Source organism: Salvia miltiorrhiza, chromosome 2 (assembly GCF_028751815.1).
Source record: "Salvia miltiorrhiza cultivar Shanhuang (shh) chromosome 2, IMPLAD_Smil_shh, whole genome shotgun sequence".
Classification (NCBI taxonomy): domain Eukaryota; kingdom Viridiplantae; phylum Streptophyta; class Magnoliopsida; order Lamiales; family Lamiaceae; genus Salvia; species Salvia miltiorrhiza.
Window position 1 is genome coordinate 72,749,607 of NC_080388.1, and position 18,002 is coordinate 72,767,608.

At 34.3% G+C, this 18,002-nt stretch overlaps 2 protein-coding genes and 1 pseudogene across 2 annotated transcripts; all 3 read left to right on the top strand.

Annotated features, from left to right (window-relative positions):
- The first annotated feature begins 2,159 nt into the window (after positions 1–2,159).
- On the top strand, positions 2,160–5,318 carry LOC131009123 (cytochrome P450 72A397-like). The gene is made up of 5 exons (XM_057936341.1): positions 2,160–3,264; positions 3,551–3,771; positions 3,853–4,100; positions 4,183–4,561; positions 4,827–5,318. The coding sequence occupies exons 1-5, from the start codon at positions 2,988–2,990 to the stop codon at positions 5,250–5,252; spliced, it is 1,551 nt and encodes a 516-aa protein (XP_057792324.1). The 5' UTR covers positions 2,160–2,987; the 3' UTR covers positions 5,253–5,318.
- Positions 5,319–8,147: 2,829 nt separating this feature from the next.
- Positions 8,148–10,850, top strand: LOC131009124 (cytochrome P450 72A397-like; annotated as a pseudogene).
- An 806-nt stretch (positions 10,851–11,656) lies between these two features.
- Positions 11,657–14,361, top strand: LOC131009125 (cytochrome P450 72A397-like). Its single transcript, XM_057936342.1, has 5 exons — positions 11,657–12,147; positions 12,552–12,772; positions 12,951–13,195; positions 13,337–13,724; positions 13,792–14,361. Exons 1-5 carry the CDS (start codon positions 11,874–11,876, stop codon positions 14,215–14,217), a joined length of 1,554 nt encoding a protein of 517 aa, XP_057792325.1. The 5' UTR covers positions 11,657–11,873; the 3' UTR covers positions 14,218–14,361.
- The last annotated feature ends 3,641 nt before the right edge of the window (positions 14,362–18,002 follow it).

The following is an 18,002-nucleotide window of genomic DNA, read 5'->3' on the forward strand; positions in this document are numbered from 1 at the left end:
AGACTTAAATTTAAAATATTTAACCTCATAATCATATCACTCTGGACCACTGAACTAATTGCAATTGTACATTTGACTAATAATGACAACTTTGTACAAAGAAGCTGGAGCTGCCCACGTACACTGTGCTTCTAGAAGAAATTGCTGCTTAACTGTGATGACTGATGAGGATGTGGGCAAAACTTTTAAAAATCTATGTACATAGGATATATATTCAATAACTTCTTATAAACATAATAATAATTGTGACACATTGTATTTTCTAATGGTTGAGCATGCTATTTTATTACTCCCTTCGTCTCAATTTTTAATATTCATATTTTTATTTTTAAATGTTTTATATTTTTATATTTATTTTAATTTATTTTTAATAAAAGTATATGGAATTCTTATTCCAATTTAATTATTTTAATACTCACGTAAAATATGAGACACTTATTTCACTCACAATACGCCCAATCATTTATTAAAATTCGTGATTGATATGGGTGAAGTATATTACTAATAGCAAAGTACATATTACTGCAATGACTAAAATATAAAGAATTTTGTAAATAATATATGCTCATAAAAAGTTGATTTTCTTAATTTTTTCAAATGAAAAACTTATACATTTCTATCATGTTAATTATATTGCGAGAAAGGGAAAGTTCTTTTTGCCCTTTCTTATCATATGTATATGTAATTTTTGTCTGTTTTGTCACATTTGTTTATTAAATCAAGCAACGTCGTATCATCAGCAATTTCTTTTTCTGTAATTTTTTCTTCACAGTGTTACTTTTCATTAGTTGTTGGTTTTATCATATATATTGAGTGGGGTATAATTGTAAGATATGATGTCGACAGTTTCGTATATAAAGCAATTAATATGTTTTGGCTAACAAAATTATTTGAAAATTATCTTAAAATGTCATAATCTTTGAAAAGAAATTTCGGAAGAATATTAGAAAATCGTTGCCAAATTTATTTCAAAATTATCTTAAAATCGCATCATCTTTGAAAAGAAATTTAAGTCCAAATTATTAGGACCATAAGGTCCATAACATTAATTACATCTATATTTACTTGTTTAGCGTAAAAACTTTTACAATCCCATAAAAACCCCTTTTATAGGTCGTTCAGGTTTAATAATAATAATAATAATAATAATAATAATAATAATAATAATAATAATAATAATAATAATAATATTATTATTATTATTATTATTATTATTATTATTATTATTATTATAGCTTAAATTTAGCTATATGTTGTTTTCAATAGCTGCTTTCCCTAGACGACAATTTTTCTAAGAGATGCGTCAGCTATGACCTAATTACGTTTACATTTTGACATGGATATCAAGAAAAAATGAAATTGAGATAAAGACATTGCAATCGGTGTGATTTTCAAAGCTATTAATTCTTGGTTGAAACGCAACACCACCTACGAATTTCAATATTTATGATACATTATTAATGAATAATTATCTCTTGTATTCTTTGCATTTTCTGTCATCATCTATTCCTCCTCTACTGTCGTCTCTTGTTTGTCAAGATACAAAAAGCTAACGAAGAAATGGCTGAATTCAATATGAGATCACTAAATATCATTTTTCAATGGATAAAATATTTTCATAGGAAAATCCTAATTCTTAGAAAATATATAAAGGACAAAAAAGAATAAGTCTTTAATTTTTGAATCTCGTTCATTTTAGTAAATTTTCTTCACAATTAGAAGAAGAGTTTGTTTATATAAATAAAATCAAGTTTATTGACCAATTGAAAATATACATTCTTTTACATATCTAATTGTAAAACGAAAGTAATTTAATTATTACCTTATGTGAAATTAAATGATATCATTAAAAAATTAATCATTGTGATCCATCAAAATATATTTCAATATCATCATCCTTCATGAGACTACAAAGAAACTTTTTCAGTGTCGATCCAAACAAGAATTTGAAGTCAATATTTCTATACTTAAGGGGATGATAAATTTAATTCTAACATCTAAACATAAACAAATTCTAAATAGAAATTTAAACTACAAATAAGTAATTATAGTTATATATACGTAGAGTTGGGATGTAATTAAAATAACTATTTTTTGTGAGAAACGAAAATAATGAATAAGCTTGTTGTAATACACAATATTTAGTTTATGTATGTGTGTTTTTTTTTTTTTTTGAAGAGTATGTAGTTAAATTTTTGCCTCATCTAAAATTCAAATCCAGGCCAAATTTTTGCCATAAGATTTGAATATCTCATGCTCAGAATTTATTCTCATTTCTCACCGTGTTTAATCATTTTAACTGTATTCTTTCATTATATTACTTGATTTAGGATCAAATGAAAACAACATTTTTACGTTAAGGTCACCCACAGTGGGGGGCGCGGATGCCGGCCCGGGCCTGGTGCCCCCAACCTCCACGCCCACCCCTCCCCTCTGCGCCCTAGTGCAATCTCCATTTTGATTGGGCGCGTGTGATGCACCACCGCCCAATCACAAAATTCCCGGCATTTTTTATTAAATACAAACATTAAATTAAATACAAATTAAAAATTAAAATTTAAGAGTCAAAGAATTGGCTCTCCATTCTCCAATCGGGTGTTGGTTCTAAAATGATGAGGATCACTTTTAAGAGTCAAGATTGACTCTCCACTATGACGCCATAAGAACAACCACATTAATTAATAAATTTCACGTATATATACATACATGTCTCCTTAGTTCTTATCAAAGGGTTACCAAATATGATTACCAAATATGAAGATCGGTATAAAATTTGTGAAGTGAGTGCATTAGAATTTCAAGAAGAAGATAACAAAATTATTATGGTTATGAACAAGAGCGTGTTGCCACATGATACGTAATCCGCCACGCTTTTTCCTACCTTTGTCGTGTTGTGTAAGTTTCTACAGAGTCAAGGCATAAATACTAGTCTATATAAAGAGCTGCACACTCCTAGCCCATGCCCAAAGCAGAAGGAAAGCACAGAAATGGCGGTCGAATACCAAATTTTGGCTGCTGCAGCTATCGCGTTTGTGGTGTTGATATGCGCATACAAAATACTGAATTCGGTATACATCGCGCCCAAGAGGTTGGAGAAATTCCTGAGGAAGCAGGGGCTAAAGGGTAATTCTTACAAATTGGTGTATGGCGACTTCAAGGAGATTATGCAGTCGATTATAGAAGCTAGATCCGCCCCCATTAGTCTTGACGCTGATATCAAACCTAGGCTCCAAGCGTTTTTCCTCAATATCATTCAAAAATACGGTATTTTAGTAGGATTTTTTTTTTCTCTCTTGCTTCTTTTTTTGTTGATCACTTTTGTGTGTTGAATATATTATATATCAGATCTTACCATATTAGGTTTTGTTTTTGTTGCCAAATTTGTTAATCGTTGAGTTAATTTGAGTTATAGCCGAGTGATTCAATGATTTCATAGATAATTGGTTGAATTGAATGAATCAAAAAAAGGCAAATTCTAAACTGGTCGATCATCATGATTCCTAAATTTTTTTTTTACTAATTTTTGGGGGTGTTCTAATAAAACTTGCAGGAAATGAGTGTTTCTTTTGGCTGGGGACAACTCCGTCAGTTATTATAACGGATCCTGAGCTAGTTAAGGAGGTGATGAATAAGAGTGATATATACATGAAGCCATTAAACAGGAATCCACTATCAAAGCTGCTTGCACAAGGAGTTGTGGCCTATGAGAAAGAGAAATGGGCCAAACACAGGAAAATCATCAACCCTGCTTTCCATCTTGAAAAACTCAAGGTTATCATCTTCATAATTCATGTTACGTTGTTACTTAGTCACTAGGATTTTCGATGGAATTTTGATCGTGTTGTGGTGCAGCTTATGATCCCAGCCTTTCATCTGAGCTGTGAAGAGGTTTTGAGCAAATGGGAGGAAAATATTGTCTCCGGTGAGGGGTCGTATGAGGTGGATGTATGGCCTTATCTGCAGAGTTTAACGAGCGATGCAATATCAAGAACTGCGTTTGGTAGCAGCTACCAAGAAGGTAGAAGGATATTCCAGCTTCAGAAGGAGCAGGCAGAGTTTGTGATGCAGGCTTCGCGTTCGCTATATATCCCGGGATGGAGGTAGTAATATAGAATTTGATTTATGTTTATGAAAATGAGGAACTAAGTTGGTGTTTGTGTGTGTGTGTGTGTTGATGTGTAGATTTGTCCCCATCAAGAGGCATAGGAGAATGAAGGAAACTGAGAGAGAAGTTCAATCCTTGATCCGGCAACTCATCAACAGAAGGATTAAGTCGATGAAAACAGAGGAGGCTAGCAGCCGTGACGACTTGCTTGGGATATTGTTGGAGTCCAACTTTCAAGAAATCGAAGAGGGTGGCAACGGGATGAGCATAGCTGAGGTGGTCGAGGAGTGCAAGCTCTTCTACTTCGCGGGGCAGGAGACGACCTCTGCGTGGCTCGTGTGGGTGATGGTGATGCTGAGCATACATCCGGACTGGCAGGCCAAAGCCAGGGAAGAGGTCTTGCAGGTCTTTGGTGACAGGAAACCAGATTTTGCTGGCTTGAGTCACCTCAAGATTGTAAGTGCAAATATGTTTTTAGCAATTTACCTATGTGTGATCAAGATGCATGTGTTACATTTATTTATTCGTGACCATCTCACATATAATCGAGTGTATTTTAAGGTGGTGTTCTGTTGTTGGGATTAGATAAGATTTAATCTCATGATAAGTTATGATATGTTGTTTAGTTAAATGGACTCGGTTCGTGACTTAGTCTCGAGAGAATGCCACGTAGGATTAGTCATGACTAACGAGTCTTATACTCTTTTTTCTTTGATGACAGGTTACCATGATTCTGTACGAGGTCTTGAGGCTGTATCCGCCGATAGTGGCCCTGGGGCGGAGAGTGAGCGAGGAGACGAAGCTAGGCAAGATAACGCTGCCGGCCGGGGCGCAGGTGTCGCTGCCGGTGCTGATATTGCATCACGACCGGACGGTGTGGGGGGACGACGCGGACGAGTTCAATCCGCAGAGATTTAGCGAAGGAGTGTCGAAGGCGCAGAAGGGGCACGGTATATTCTTCCCGTTCGGGTGGGGGCCTCGCATCTGCATCGGGCAAATGTTCGCGATGGTGGAGGCGAAGATGGCGGTGTCGATGATTCTGCAACGCTTCTCGTTTGAGCTCTCGCCTTCGTATACGCACGCTCCTTTCACCGTTGTTACTACTCAGCCTCAGCATGGCGCTCACCTTACCTTGCACAAGCTCTAGCTTTTTTTTTTTTTTTTTTTTTTTACCGTCGTTTGTTAATAAAGATTTACTGCATCCGTCGCTAAAGGTATCAAATTTGTCGGGTTGGGCCGTTCGGACAGATTATTTGGGCTCATTGGGCCAACACATGGACTATGGTCGGGCCAGTTAAAAAGCTTATAAAAACGTGGCATAACTTGAACTAATGCTTAAAATTAAATTTATATATTTAAAAAATAAGTTTGGAGGAACGATGTTACATTCATATAGGTAAAATGCAAAATATATTATTCCAAATTTTATTTATTTATTTTTGATAAATTATATAATTAAATAAATAAATTTAAAAATCGTGCGATTAATGATTCGAATAGGTCTTGAACATTAACCAACACACACATGCATATTTTTTCGAAAATTCTTTTGCCAATGTGGTGATCCAAACATGTTAGAGCACTCCCAGCAGAAATCTCAAAATTATACTCCTATATTCCTCTCTAAAGCTTTCTTATTTAATTTTAGGATCTCGATTTTATAAATGCATACATCAGATCTCCTATTTTCTACATAAAAACAATAATTATGTGTGGGCCCTATTAATTATAAGCTTAAAATAAATTTAGGGTGGGTGTAAATTTAAGATTGAATTTAGGTAGGTGTAAAAATTTTTGTGGGCCCCATTCAATTTAGGGGATCTGCTGGATGCATTTTTTATCTCATTTTCAATTGTTTTAGCCTAAATTTAGAGTTAGTGATGTATTTAGGTGATCTGCTGGAAGTGCTCTTAGGCCCTTCTGTTCTGTCGACCTCTATTTTCAGTAACAAACTCATTCATTACTGCCTTTACTAAAAATGACAATCATATCTTCTCAAAAGGAAATACTCCCTCCGTCCATCAAAAATATGTCACTTTACTTTCGACACGGGTTTTAATAAAAAGTTAGTGAAGTTGGTAGTGGAGTAAGGGTCCCACTTTAAATGTGAGTGGAATGATGTGGATCCTACTACTAAAAATGAATGTGGTATATTTTTTGTGGACGGATGAAGAAGAAAATTGTGGCATATTTTTTGTGGATGGAGGGAGTAACAAATAACAATCATATCACAAAAGATTTCAACTTATGGCAATGAAAAGGATGCCAACCTGCCATAAATGACAAGGCCGTTGTAACTCCTGCAGTTAATTTTACTTTATTTATATTTTGCTAAATCAGTGTGAGATTTGAGAATTTTAAAACTGAATAGAAAAATATCCAATCATCTATTTTATCAATCGCGATAAGTAAACATGTCACAAGATATTTGGTTTGATGGATGAAATAAATAAAATTGATATATCATAGATAGAGATTGAAGGATGATTAAATAATTAATTTAATTTTAAAGTGATAATAATCATTCAATTGGACCAAATTATCCATTCCGTTGAATCATGCAACTCAAAATTAAATTGAATTATTTATTAATAATTTCTTATTAGGTAAATAAAATGCTTGTTTTAAAAAAAAGTACAGAAAATGCATTCTAATTTTATTCGAAGTTCGACAACATTTTGCAAGGATAACGTAATAATAACTTAGTTGTCATGGCCAATGAAGCCTAGCTCAAGTGACAAAGTTGGGGTACTCAAAGACTCTCGGTCTTGAAAATTTAAGACCGATGTCATAGAAATTTTATCCAAATTATTAATTCATGACTTTTTAAAAAATTTAAGATGGATGTCATAAAGTTGATCCAAATTATAATTCATGACTTTTTATATAAAAGTAATACTCTTTTCGTCCCATTAATAATATCCTAATTACTATATTGGAACGTCCCATTAGTAATATCTTATATTCTTTTTAGTAAAAAAAATAAATAAGTACTTAAAATTTTGTTAACGGTGAGCTCATCTGACTTAATACATCGGCTCATTTAAAATAATCTTTAAATATTTTTCACCAATTTTATACACTAATTACATTTTTTTTAATTATTGTGACTAAAAATAATGAGACATTACTGGCTAATGAGACGAAGGGGAGTATTTATTAATAAAAGTGATAATTTTTATGAATTAAAGTAACATTGTATTTTAAAGAAAGCCAATAGTTCTAATGCTAAAAAATAGTTGTAATAGCTATAAAAGTGACAATTCTTCTGGATAAAGTGAGAGTTATTCTATGAAAAGTAACAATGTTTCAAATAAATTTTTTAATTTTTATGATTAAAAAAGTAACAATTGTTTTAATGAAATTAAGACTCTCTTCGTCCCATTAAAAATGACTCACTTCTTTTTTATACGGAGATTAAAGAGAAGGTGTAATAATTAGATAAATGTGGCAGGATCCATGTCTTTTAAAGAGTTAAATACATTTTTTATGAAAATGAGTCATTTTTAGTGGGACGATCCAAAATAAAAAAATAAATTAACTTTAATGAGAAGAAGAGGATAATATTGAACAATACAAGTGATAATTTTGGTGTATAAAAATAAATCGATTAAATCCAAATAAAAATTTGTATTAGGTCGGACTCGAGCTCAAAAGGACCCACCACGCTCGCGGTTCTAGAAAAAGTTCAAATTGCAAAATTCGCAATTTACCACACAATTCACAACAGTTACTTATATTGAGACGTACCATTAATAATGTTTCGTACTATTTTAAGTATAAAAAAATAATTATTTTAAATATTATTAATGGTGGGCTCAATTTATTTTATATACTAATTTATTTAAAATAATTTTAAAATATTTTTTATCTACTTATTTTTTATAATAATTATACTTTTTCTTAATTTTCGTCTTTAAAAAGTAACGAGACATTATTAATGGTCTCATAATTTTCGTTCATGCGATTCTAAAAGCTAACCCGTGTGACGTGTATCGTAGATGCCCATACTTTATTATGACGTCGCAGTTTCTTCTTCGGCCACGAAAATTCGAAATCACATAATCCACTTTTTCCCAAAAAAAAGCAGAACCTCACTAAGACACTACATATAGAAGTACTAGAATTCTAGGAATAGAAAGAGCTCAGTAACAGATATATAGGCTACCGATCAAAACGAAAAATGGAATCTGTGTATCAAATATTTGCGTCTGCTTTGGCGCTTGCGGCGTTGATATACACATGGAAATTACTGAATTGGGCCTACATCACGCCCAAGAGGCTGGAAGAAGCCCTCAGGAAGCAGGGGTTCAAAGGTAATTCCTACAAATTGGTGTATGGCGACTTGAAGGAACTGATGCGGTTGGGCATGGAAGCCAGGAGCAAGCCCATCAATCTTGATGATGATATCAAGAATAGAGTTGCGCCCTTTATCGTCAACGCTATTCACAAACATGGTATGCTGATTTTCTAGTTATTTATTAGAATCTTGCTCTGATTGGATGTTGGGATAGAGACATGAGGGTTTGATTAATATCTTTGATTTCTATGTCACCATATGTTGGAAAAGTAAAGTCTTGTAGCTTGATTAGAAATGAATTGGTTAAATTGTTTGAGATAATTTAAGATGGGGAGTGGATAGGGTTGCAGTATTACCATGTGCAATTCAATGATTTTCAGTGAGTTCATGTCAAATTTAGTTTTGTTAAGTGATAAATGATGTCAATTTTTGGGGGTTGAATGTGTCAATTTAGTTAGGTTAGTGATGAATGATGCCAGTGAGTTCATTGAGTGAGCTTTCTTCTTAATTTTGTTGAATGTATCAATTGATGAATGCTCAGCTGGCTTGAATTCAATTTGCAGCATCATAATGAATTTCTTGTTTTCTTATTTGGGTAAATATCGATTTATCTAGGAAATGAGTCGTTTATTTGGTTTGGGCCAAGGCCTTCCATTATCCTGAATGATCCGGAGCTAGTTAAGGAGGTGCTGACCAAGAGTTATCTGTACCTCAAGCCGCAGAACATGAATCCGATGATTAAGCTGCTGGCACAAGGGCTTGCGAACTACGAGAAAGATGAATGGGCCAAGCACAGGAAAATCATCAACCCTGCTTTCCATCTTGAGAAATTGAAGGTTTTCTATTGCAAATTCTTGTTTTCTGTGTTCTTATAGTTGAGAAATTGAAGTGTTTTAGGCCAAATTGATCTCTCATTTCAAGTTTATGTGGTTGAGAAGCAATTTTTTGAAGATTCTGTTATAGGATAATGTGTTGAGACAAGTATGCTTTTAATTTTCTTGCTATTGCTCGTGCGCAGCTCATGATTCCGGCCTTCTATATGAGTTGTGATGAAGTTCTGAAAACGTGGGAAAAGAATGTTTCATCGGAAGGATCTTATGAGGTGGATGTATGGCCTTATTTACAAAATCTAACGAGTGATGCAATATCAAGAACTGCATTCGGTAGCAGCTACCAAGAAGGGAGGAGAATATTCGAGCTTCAAAGAGAACAGGTTGAGCACATCATCCAAGCTCTGCGCTCTATATATATTCCGGGATGGAGGTAATTACATTAGGAATCACAAAAACTAAAATCTTTAATGAAAATTTTAGATCCCATCAAGAAAGATAGTAGTTCTATGTAGCTTCATAGAGTAATCAGCTTCTTCATTTTCGTGTGTGATGTGTTTTCTCAATGCTATAGATTCGTGCCCACCAAAAGGAACCGGAGAATGAAACAAATTGAAAGAGAAGTTCAGTCAACAATTCGAGGCCTCATTAGTAAAAGGATCGAGGCTATGAAGACGGGGGAGGCTAGACATGATGAGGACTTACTAAGTATATTGTTGGCGTCCAACTTCCAAGAAATCGAGAAAGGTGGTAACAAGAGTTTCGGGATGACCATAGATGCAGTAGTAGAGAGGAGTGCAAGCTGTTCTATTTCGCTGGGCAGGAGACTACCTCCGTGTTGCTTGTTTGGACACTGGTTTTACTGAGTAGATATCCCGACTGGCAGACTCGAGCCAGGGAAGAGGTTATGCAAGTCATTGGTAACCGAACGCCAGATTTTGATAGCCTGAATCAGCTCAAGATTGTAAGTAGCTTCCTATCAAACATGTTAATCTTATTGAGTAAACTTACCATGATGATCTTGATTGCAGGTTACGATGATTTTGTATGAGGTGCTGAGGCTTTATCCGCCGGTGGTAGCTCTTGGCCGGAGAGCCAGTGAGGAAACCAAGTTGGGGAAATATACCTTACCAGCCGGAGTTCAGCTTTCACTGTCAATTATTGTATTACATCACGACACGAAAATTTGGGGAGACGATGCGATGGAGTTCAATCCATGGAGATTCAGTGAAGGAGTGGCCAAGGCACAAAAGGGTCCAGGTATATTTTTCCCTTTTGGCTGGGGACCTCGAATATGTATAGGGCAAGTGTTTGCAATGCTGGAGGCGAAAATGGCGGTGGCCGTGCTTCTAAGAAGCTTCTCGTTCGAGCTTTCTCCGGCGTATACGCATGCGCCTCTCAATTTGATTACTACTCAACCTCAGCATGGTGCTCACCTGCTCCTGCACAAGCTCTAGATTTTCAGCGTTGTATAGCTATTATTGTTATAGTTGTTTCATAATTCTTCAACATATAGCTCTTCTTGATGCATAATATATTGTATAGCCCTTTTGATATTTGGACTTTATATTGCCATAAAAACAATAAAATCATTGCTCAAGATTAGCTTTCGTAACTGTTTTGTGCTTAACTCTCAGTAACAAATCATGCATGAAGCGGCTCAACTGTTATTACATAATCTCCGTTCATAGCAGGTTTCAATAGTTATAAGTATTTTTATATATTTTTTATTAGAGTTCGTAGAGTTTGTCTTTACTATAGCTATGCATGTTTAATCTCCGTGTCCATTATATCCAAAATAATGGGACATTTGTAATGAGACGGAGGGAGTATAATATATGGATGATTTGGTGCAAATCTAGTTCGTGTGCAAAATGTATTTAAACCAAAGTTTGTGATCTTACGTGCATTGCATTTAATCCTTTAAATAAAACTAATAGTTCTAATGTACTATAAAAGTGACAATTCTTATTAATAAGATGATAGTTATTCTTAAAAAATTAACAATAACTCAAATAATAATATCATTTTTTTTTATGATTAAAGTGATACTTACTGATATAAAAAGTGATAATTGTCGTATATAAAAATAAATAGATTAAAATTCAAATAAAATTTCATATCAGGTCTGACAGAATCCACCACGCTCGCGGCTCTAGAATAAACAAAAGAGCAAAATTCGCAATTTATCACCAATTCATAATAGTATTCCATAATAAGATTTAATTTGTCATTTTCATTCGTTCGTAAAAGTATATCGTAACATATTTTTAGTAATATTTTAATAATAATTTGATTAATTTGTAGACTTATTTCTTCACTTATTGACTTGATTAGTTTTTTTTTTTTTTTCATTTTCTAAGTTCGTGGTTCTTTTTCTCCATTTTATTAAATAAATAAAAATATATTTTTTTAACATTCGTCCCATTCCAGATTTTATTTTTGTGAACGTCTTATGACTCTTATCATTTTCACGTGTGTCTCGTAGAAGCCCATAATTCGAAGCTTTTGATTTTTCGCAAAAAAGTATGAGTCGTTTTATCCATATACTTCAAGAAACTCAGAATCCCACCCACACAACAATCAACATATACTTCAAATAGTAAGAGCTCAGTTAGCCTACCGATCAAAACGAAAAATGGAAGCTCTGTGTCAAGTATTTGCGTCTGCTTTGGCGCTTGCGGCGTTGATATACACATGGAAATTACTGAGTTGGGCCTACATCACGCCCAAGAGGCTGGGAGAAGCCCTCAGGAAGCAGGGGTTCAAAGGTAATGCCTACAAATTGGTGTATGGCGACTTGAAGGAACTGACGCAGTTGAGCATGGAAGCCAGGAGCAAGCCCATCAATCTTGATGATGATATCAAGAATAGAGTTGCGCCCTTTATCGTCAACACTATTCACAAACATGGTATGCTGTATTTCTTGTTATTTATTAGAATCTTGCTCCGATTGGATGTTGAGATAGAGACATGAGGGTTGATTAATATCTTTGATTTCTATGTCACCATATGTTGGAAAAATGAAGTCTTGTAGCTTGATTAGAAATGAATTGGTTAAATTGTTTGAGATAGTGTGATATGGGAAGTGGATAGGGTTGCAGTATTACCATGTGCAATGCAATGATTTTCAGTGAGTTCATGTCGAATTTAGTTTTGTTAAGTGATAAATGATGTCAGTGAGTTCATTGAGTGAGCTTTCTTCACAATTTTGTTGAATGTATCAATTGATGAATGCTCAGCTATCTTGAATTCAATTTGCAGCATCAAAATGAATTTCTTGTTTTCTTATTTGGGTAAATATCGATTTATCTAGGAAATGAGTCGTTTATTTGGCTTGGGCCAAGGCCTTCCATTATCCTTACTGATCCAGAGCTAGTTAAGGAGGTGCTGAGCAAGAGTTATCTGTACCTGAGGCCGGAGAACAGGAATCCGATGACGAAGCTGCTGCTACAAGGACTTGCGAGCTATGAGAAAGATGAATGGGCCAAGCACAGGAAAATCATCAACCCTGCTTTCCATCTTGAGAAATTGAAGGTTTTCTATTGCAAAATCTTGTTTTGTGTTTTCTTATAGTTGAGAAATTGAAGTGTTTTTGGCCAAATTGCTCTGTCATTTCAAGTTTATGTGTTTGAGAAGCAATTTTTTGAAGATTCTGTTATAGGATAATGTGTTGAGATAAGTATGCTTTTTTCTTACTATTGCTCGGGCGCAGCTCATGATTCCGGCCTTCTATATGAGTTGTGATGAAGTTCTGAAAACGTGGGAAAAGAATGTTTCATCGGAAGGATCTTATGAGGTGGATGTATGGCCTTATTTACAAAATCTAACGGGCGATGCAATATCAAGAACTTCATTCGGTAGCAGCTACCAAGAAGGGAGGAGAATATTCGAGCTTCAAAGAGAACAGGTTGAGCACATCATCCAAGCTCTGGGCTCTGCATACGTTCCGGGATTGAGGTAATTAATTACATTACGAATCACCAAAACTAAAATCTTTACTGAAAAAGTTAGATCCCATCAAGATAGTAGTTCTATGTAGCTACATGGTGTAATGAGCTTCTCTATTTTCGTGTGCGATGTGTTTTCACAATGCTGTAGATTCTTGCCCACCAAAAGGAACCGGAGAATGAAACAAATTGAAAGAGAAGTTCAGTCAACAATTCGAGGCCTCATTAGTAAAAGGATCGAGGCTATGAAGACGAGGGAGGCTAGACATGATGAAGACTTACTAAGTATATTGTTGGCGTCCAACTTCCAAGAAATCGAGGAAGGTGGTAACAAGAGTTTTGGGATGACCATAGATGCAGTAGTAGAGGAGTGCAAGCTGTTCTATTTCGCTGGGCAGGAGACTACCTCCGTGTTGCTTGTTTGGACACTGGTTTTACTGAGTAGATATCCCGACTGGCAGACACGAGCCAGGGAAGAGGTTATGCAAGTCATTGGTAACCGAACGCCAGATTTTGATGGCCTGAATCGGCTTAAGATTGTAAGTAGCTTCCTGTCAAACATGTTAATCTTATTGAGTAAACTTACCTTGATGATCTTGATTGCAGGTTACGATGATTTTGCACGAGGTGCTGAGGCTTTATCCACCGGTAATAGCTCTTGGTCGGAGAACCAGCGAGGAAACCAAGTTGGGGAAATATACCTTACCAGCCGGAGTTCAGCTTTCACTGCAAATTATTGTATTGCATCACGACACGAAAACTTGGGGAGACGATGCGATGGAGTTCAATCCACAGAGATTCAGTGAAGGAGTGGCCAAGGCGCAGAAGGGTCCAGGTTTGTTTTACCCTTTTGGCTGGGGACCTCGAATATGTATAGGGCAAGTGTTTGCAATGCTGGAGGCGAAAATGGCGGTGGCCGTGCTTCTAAGAAGCTTCTCGTTCGAGCTTTCTCCGGCGTATACGCATGCGCCTCTCAATTTGATTACTACTCAACCTCAGCATGGTGCTCACCTGCTCCTGCACAAGCTCTAGATTTTCAGTGTTGTATAGCTATTATTATTATAGTTGTTTCATAATTTTTCTACACATAGCTCTTCTTGATGCATAATATATTGTATAGCCCTAAACCCTTTTGAGATTTGGACTTTATATTGCAATAAATCATTAATTGCTCAAGATTAGCTTTCGTAGTTGTTTTTGTGCTTAACTCTCTGTAACAAATCATGCATGAAGCGGCTCTACTGTTATTACATAATCTCCATTCGTCGCAAGTCAACGTTGGACTAATTGTGAGATCAAATAATCTAACTACTAATGTAAAAGGAGTAAAGAAATTCTGCTCAAGTTTCGCGGGATGGAGGGAATATTAATTACTTTGAAGTGTGAATCCGCTATAAGCCTATAATATGTGAATTACAATTCATTAAACTAAGAATCTGTCTTAATTTATTGAACATGATACAATCGAATAGAAATCTCCTCAATTTATAGCCGGCTTTGACGATGGGCCAAAAGTGTGACCGCCTAGAGCCCAAGGTCGATACAATCGATGAGTGTCTTTTACTTCCTCCGTCCTACGAATCTTGACACGTTTTCTTTTTTGGACCATCCTACGAATCTTGACACATTATCTTCTCTCTTCTAGTTTATCACTTTTATACTTTATTAAGAGCATCCGCATTGGGTTTACATGATAGCCTACATGATAACTTACTTTATGAGGGGGGACCACATGGTGTAAAGAGGCTGCATTGAGGTTACATGATAGCCTACATGATTTTTTTAGTTTTGATTTTTATATTTTTCATTTAAATTTAATTGCTCAAATTTAAATAACACATTTGACTAATAATTAAAAATGTGGAAGAAGATAAAGAGAAGAAAAAGAAGAGAAAAAAAAAATTATTGAACGGTCAAAAAAACACGCAAATCGAGGCAGCCAAATATTAATTCAATTTTTTTTAAAAGGCGCGTGTGAACGTGTAGCACGCGCCTTACACTATAGGGCAAATGGGCTACACGATAGAACGTGTAGCCCTCATGTAAGTGTGTGTTGCATCGGTTACACGATAGCAGCCTTACACGAGTAGGCTGCTATCGTGTAACCGTTGCAGATGCTCTAACTACACACTTAAAGCACTAATCTACAACTTCTTAATTCTTGTGTCGAAACCAAACGTGTCAAGATTCGTGGGACGGAGGGAGTAGCTTTTAAGATTTGAAAATTTAATGGAAATTCAAGCATTTAATGTAAGGAATGGGGTCTTAATTATTTTTTTATTTTGCCCAGGCCCATAAAGTGTTGGGAAATGACCTGGTTCAATTCTGTCTATTCACTCAAATTAGTTCAATTTGTGCCCCAACATGAATTAATCCACGAACAGATCATGTCTGGTTAGTAGCTGTGCATGTTTAACTATATGGTATGAGATAAATATCTGGTGTACATCAATCAGTACATATATATGATACCAATCTATGAAATAAATATTTGGTGTGCATGTGTTGTCAATCTTGGTTCCTTCTTGTTTGTTTGAGAGAATATATATTGCATATTGTACAAGAAATTGGTTGTCCGGCCGACATGATTCCTGTCTTAATTAAACCTTGACAATATATATAGGTCAAGCTTTAATGAAGAAGGTTTAAATGTAAGAGAGAAGAGAGAAGTAATCTCATCCGTTGATCTTATCTAATCTAATGGACATGATTTATTCACGCCATGTTCAACGAAAAAATCCGTTGAACATATGGGGGGTCGAACCCCAGAATCCCCAAATATTTGATGAATGTTCAACGAAAAAATCCGTTGAACATGACGTGAATAAATCATGTCTGTTAGATTAGATAAAATCAACAGATGAGATTACTTCTCTCTTCTCTCTTACATTTAAGTATTTTTCATTGAACCTAACCCTATATATATATGGATATAATTTGGTGCAAATCTAGAAATAGTATAATAAGGATGGATTTTGTCACATTTTCTTGAGTTTATTACATTAATGCAAAAAATATGGAAGTGTTCATTTATGTAGCAATATGCAGCTGGAAACTGGTGATTAGAAAGAGATATATTGAACTATTCATATGCGAATAAAAAGAGGGAAATGGAATTGTTTTATTTGTAATGTATGTACTAATATTTAATCTTTTATCAGTTCGAGTACCATATGTATTGCATCTGTCAAACTGATGGCTAAAGCCTAAAAAAATACTCCAGCAATATATATTGTGACTTGTTCCACTTTCAATCTTGGTTGCTCGGAATTGAAATTGAAATAAAATTAAGGATTTTTTTTTTTTTTGGGGTCAAAATTTAGTTGACAAGACTTGGGGTTTCGTACTAGTTTCAAACAGTTTTTTTTTAAATAAATAAATAAATAAAATCGAACCTTTTGTAGTAAATTCTTTTTGCAAAATAAAAAAACTAGACCAGATAATTGAACCACGTCCTTTTTTTAGAACCAATTGAACCACATACTTGATAAAGCAGATTCATGTATAGAATTAGAACCACGTACTTGATAAAGCAGATTGCTTGTTCATGTACGAATTTTTTTATATAATTTTAGTTAAATATTTTATTTCATGATATTATAGTAAATTCACAATAATTCAGACAAAAAGAGTCACACCAACCGCACCACATTTCTATTATAGATATTTCGTACCTAAACTCTTTCCCAACCGAAAACCTATATGGGGTTAGATAAGTCAAATCAGTTCAAGTTTAAGTTGTTTAACAAATATTAGAATTTATTTAAATATATTATCTTATATGTAGAGGAATAGAGAGTTTGGTTCAAATAAAAATATTTTTTAATCTATAAAATAAAGATTATTTCAAAATTAAAGTTAAAAGTAGGAAATTAAAATAGTCCCTCCTTTATAAACACATATTAGAAGTGGAAAAATGAAATTAAATCATATTGTAGGCAAAATGGCTAAAACAATTTATATTTATATAAATTCGACAATATGTCACCATTTTTAACTTCAAAAAAATTATGTAAACAAATGATGGACCAAATGATTCTTAAAATTTCGCTAAGAATTTAGAGAGTATAATAATAATTAAGTACTTAAGTAGCGAACCAAATAGAATTGATTAGTGCATATAATTTTCATTTTTTATATAGTATAGATTTAAATTTTTATCATAAATATTTCCTTTTATTTCAATCATTAACATATTTATAATATCAAGAGAAAAAAAAGTACGAAATTTAAGCAATATATTATTATATTATATGTTAATGGTGTCATAATAAGACAAATAGTTATTGATTGGGTACAGTACATGCACGATACCAAGAACTCTTTTCTCTTTTTCTTTTTCTTTTTTCTTTTTTCTTTTTTTTGTGGGGGAAATCCCAACTACTACTATATGTATAATAAACGTAATTCAGTAATTAAAGATTGATGTTGGATCATATCCACTTTCTTGTTACAAAAGTTTTTGGCCGTTTATTTAATATTGTGTTATCGTATTTTATTGTGTGGTTGTATGTGCATCATAAAATTACAAAAATCTATGTCAGATTTTTTTTAGTAGATATCAAATTATTTAATCACAAACGGGTTGACTTGCACCCAAAATATTGTTATTTATAAGGTTCAAGTCAGAATACGAGTTCGAATTAGGGTACAGCCGGTTAGAATCTAAATGAGGATACAACTCGACTGTACGATACACCCGATTGTATCCTACCCAATACCACCTCTTATTTAATTGGTTCAAGTCTGTCCAACAACGTCTATTTCTACAAACGATGGAGCCACCTCTGGTGATGTTAGCACACTCTGGTATTATT

Bases quoted from the DNA above. Each gene is read 5' to 3' on its own strand.
- LOC131009123 (XM_057936341.1), top strand. From the start codon at position 2,988: ATGGCGGTCGAATACCAAATTTTGGCTGCTGCAGCTATCGCGTTTGTG. The intron at 3,265-3,550 runs GTATTTTAGTAG...TAAAACTTGCAG, and splicing joins CAATATCATTCAAAAATACG to GAAATGAGTGTTTCTTTTGG. The intron at 4,562-4,826 runs GTAAGTGCAAAT...CTTTGATGACAG, and splicing joins GCTTGAGTCACCTCAAGATT to GTTACCATGATTCTGTACGA.
- LOC131009125 (XM_057936342.1), top strand. From the start codon at position 11,874: ATGGAAGCTCTGTGTCAAGTATTTGCGTCTGCTTTGGCGCTTGCGGCG. The intron at 12,773-12,950 runs GTTTTCTATTGC...GCTCGGGCGCAG, and splicing joins TCCATCTTGAGAAATTGAAG to CTCATGATTCCGGCCTTCTA. The intron at 13,196-13,336 runs GTAATTAATTAC...ACAATGCTGTAG, and splicing joins GCATACGTTCCGGGATTGAG to ATTCTTGCCCACCAAAAGGA.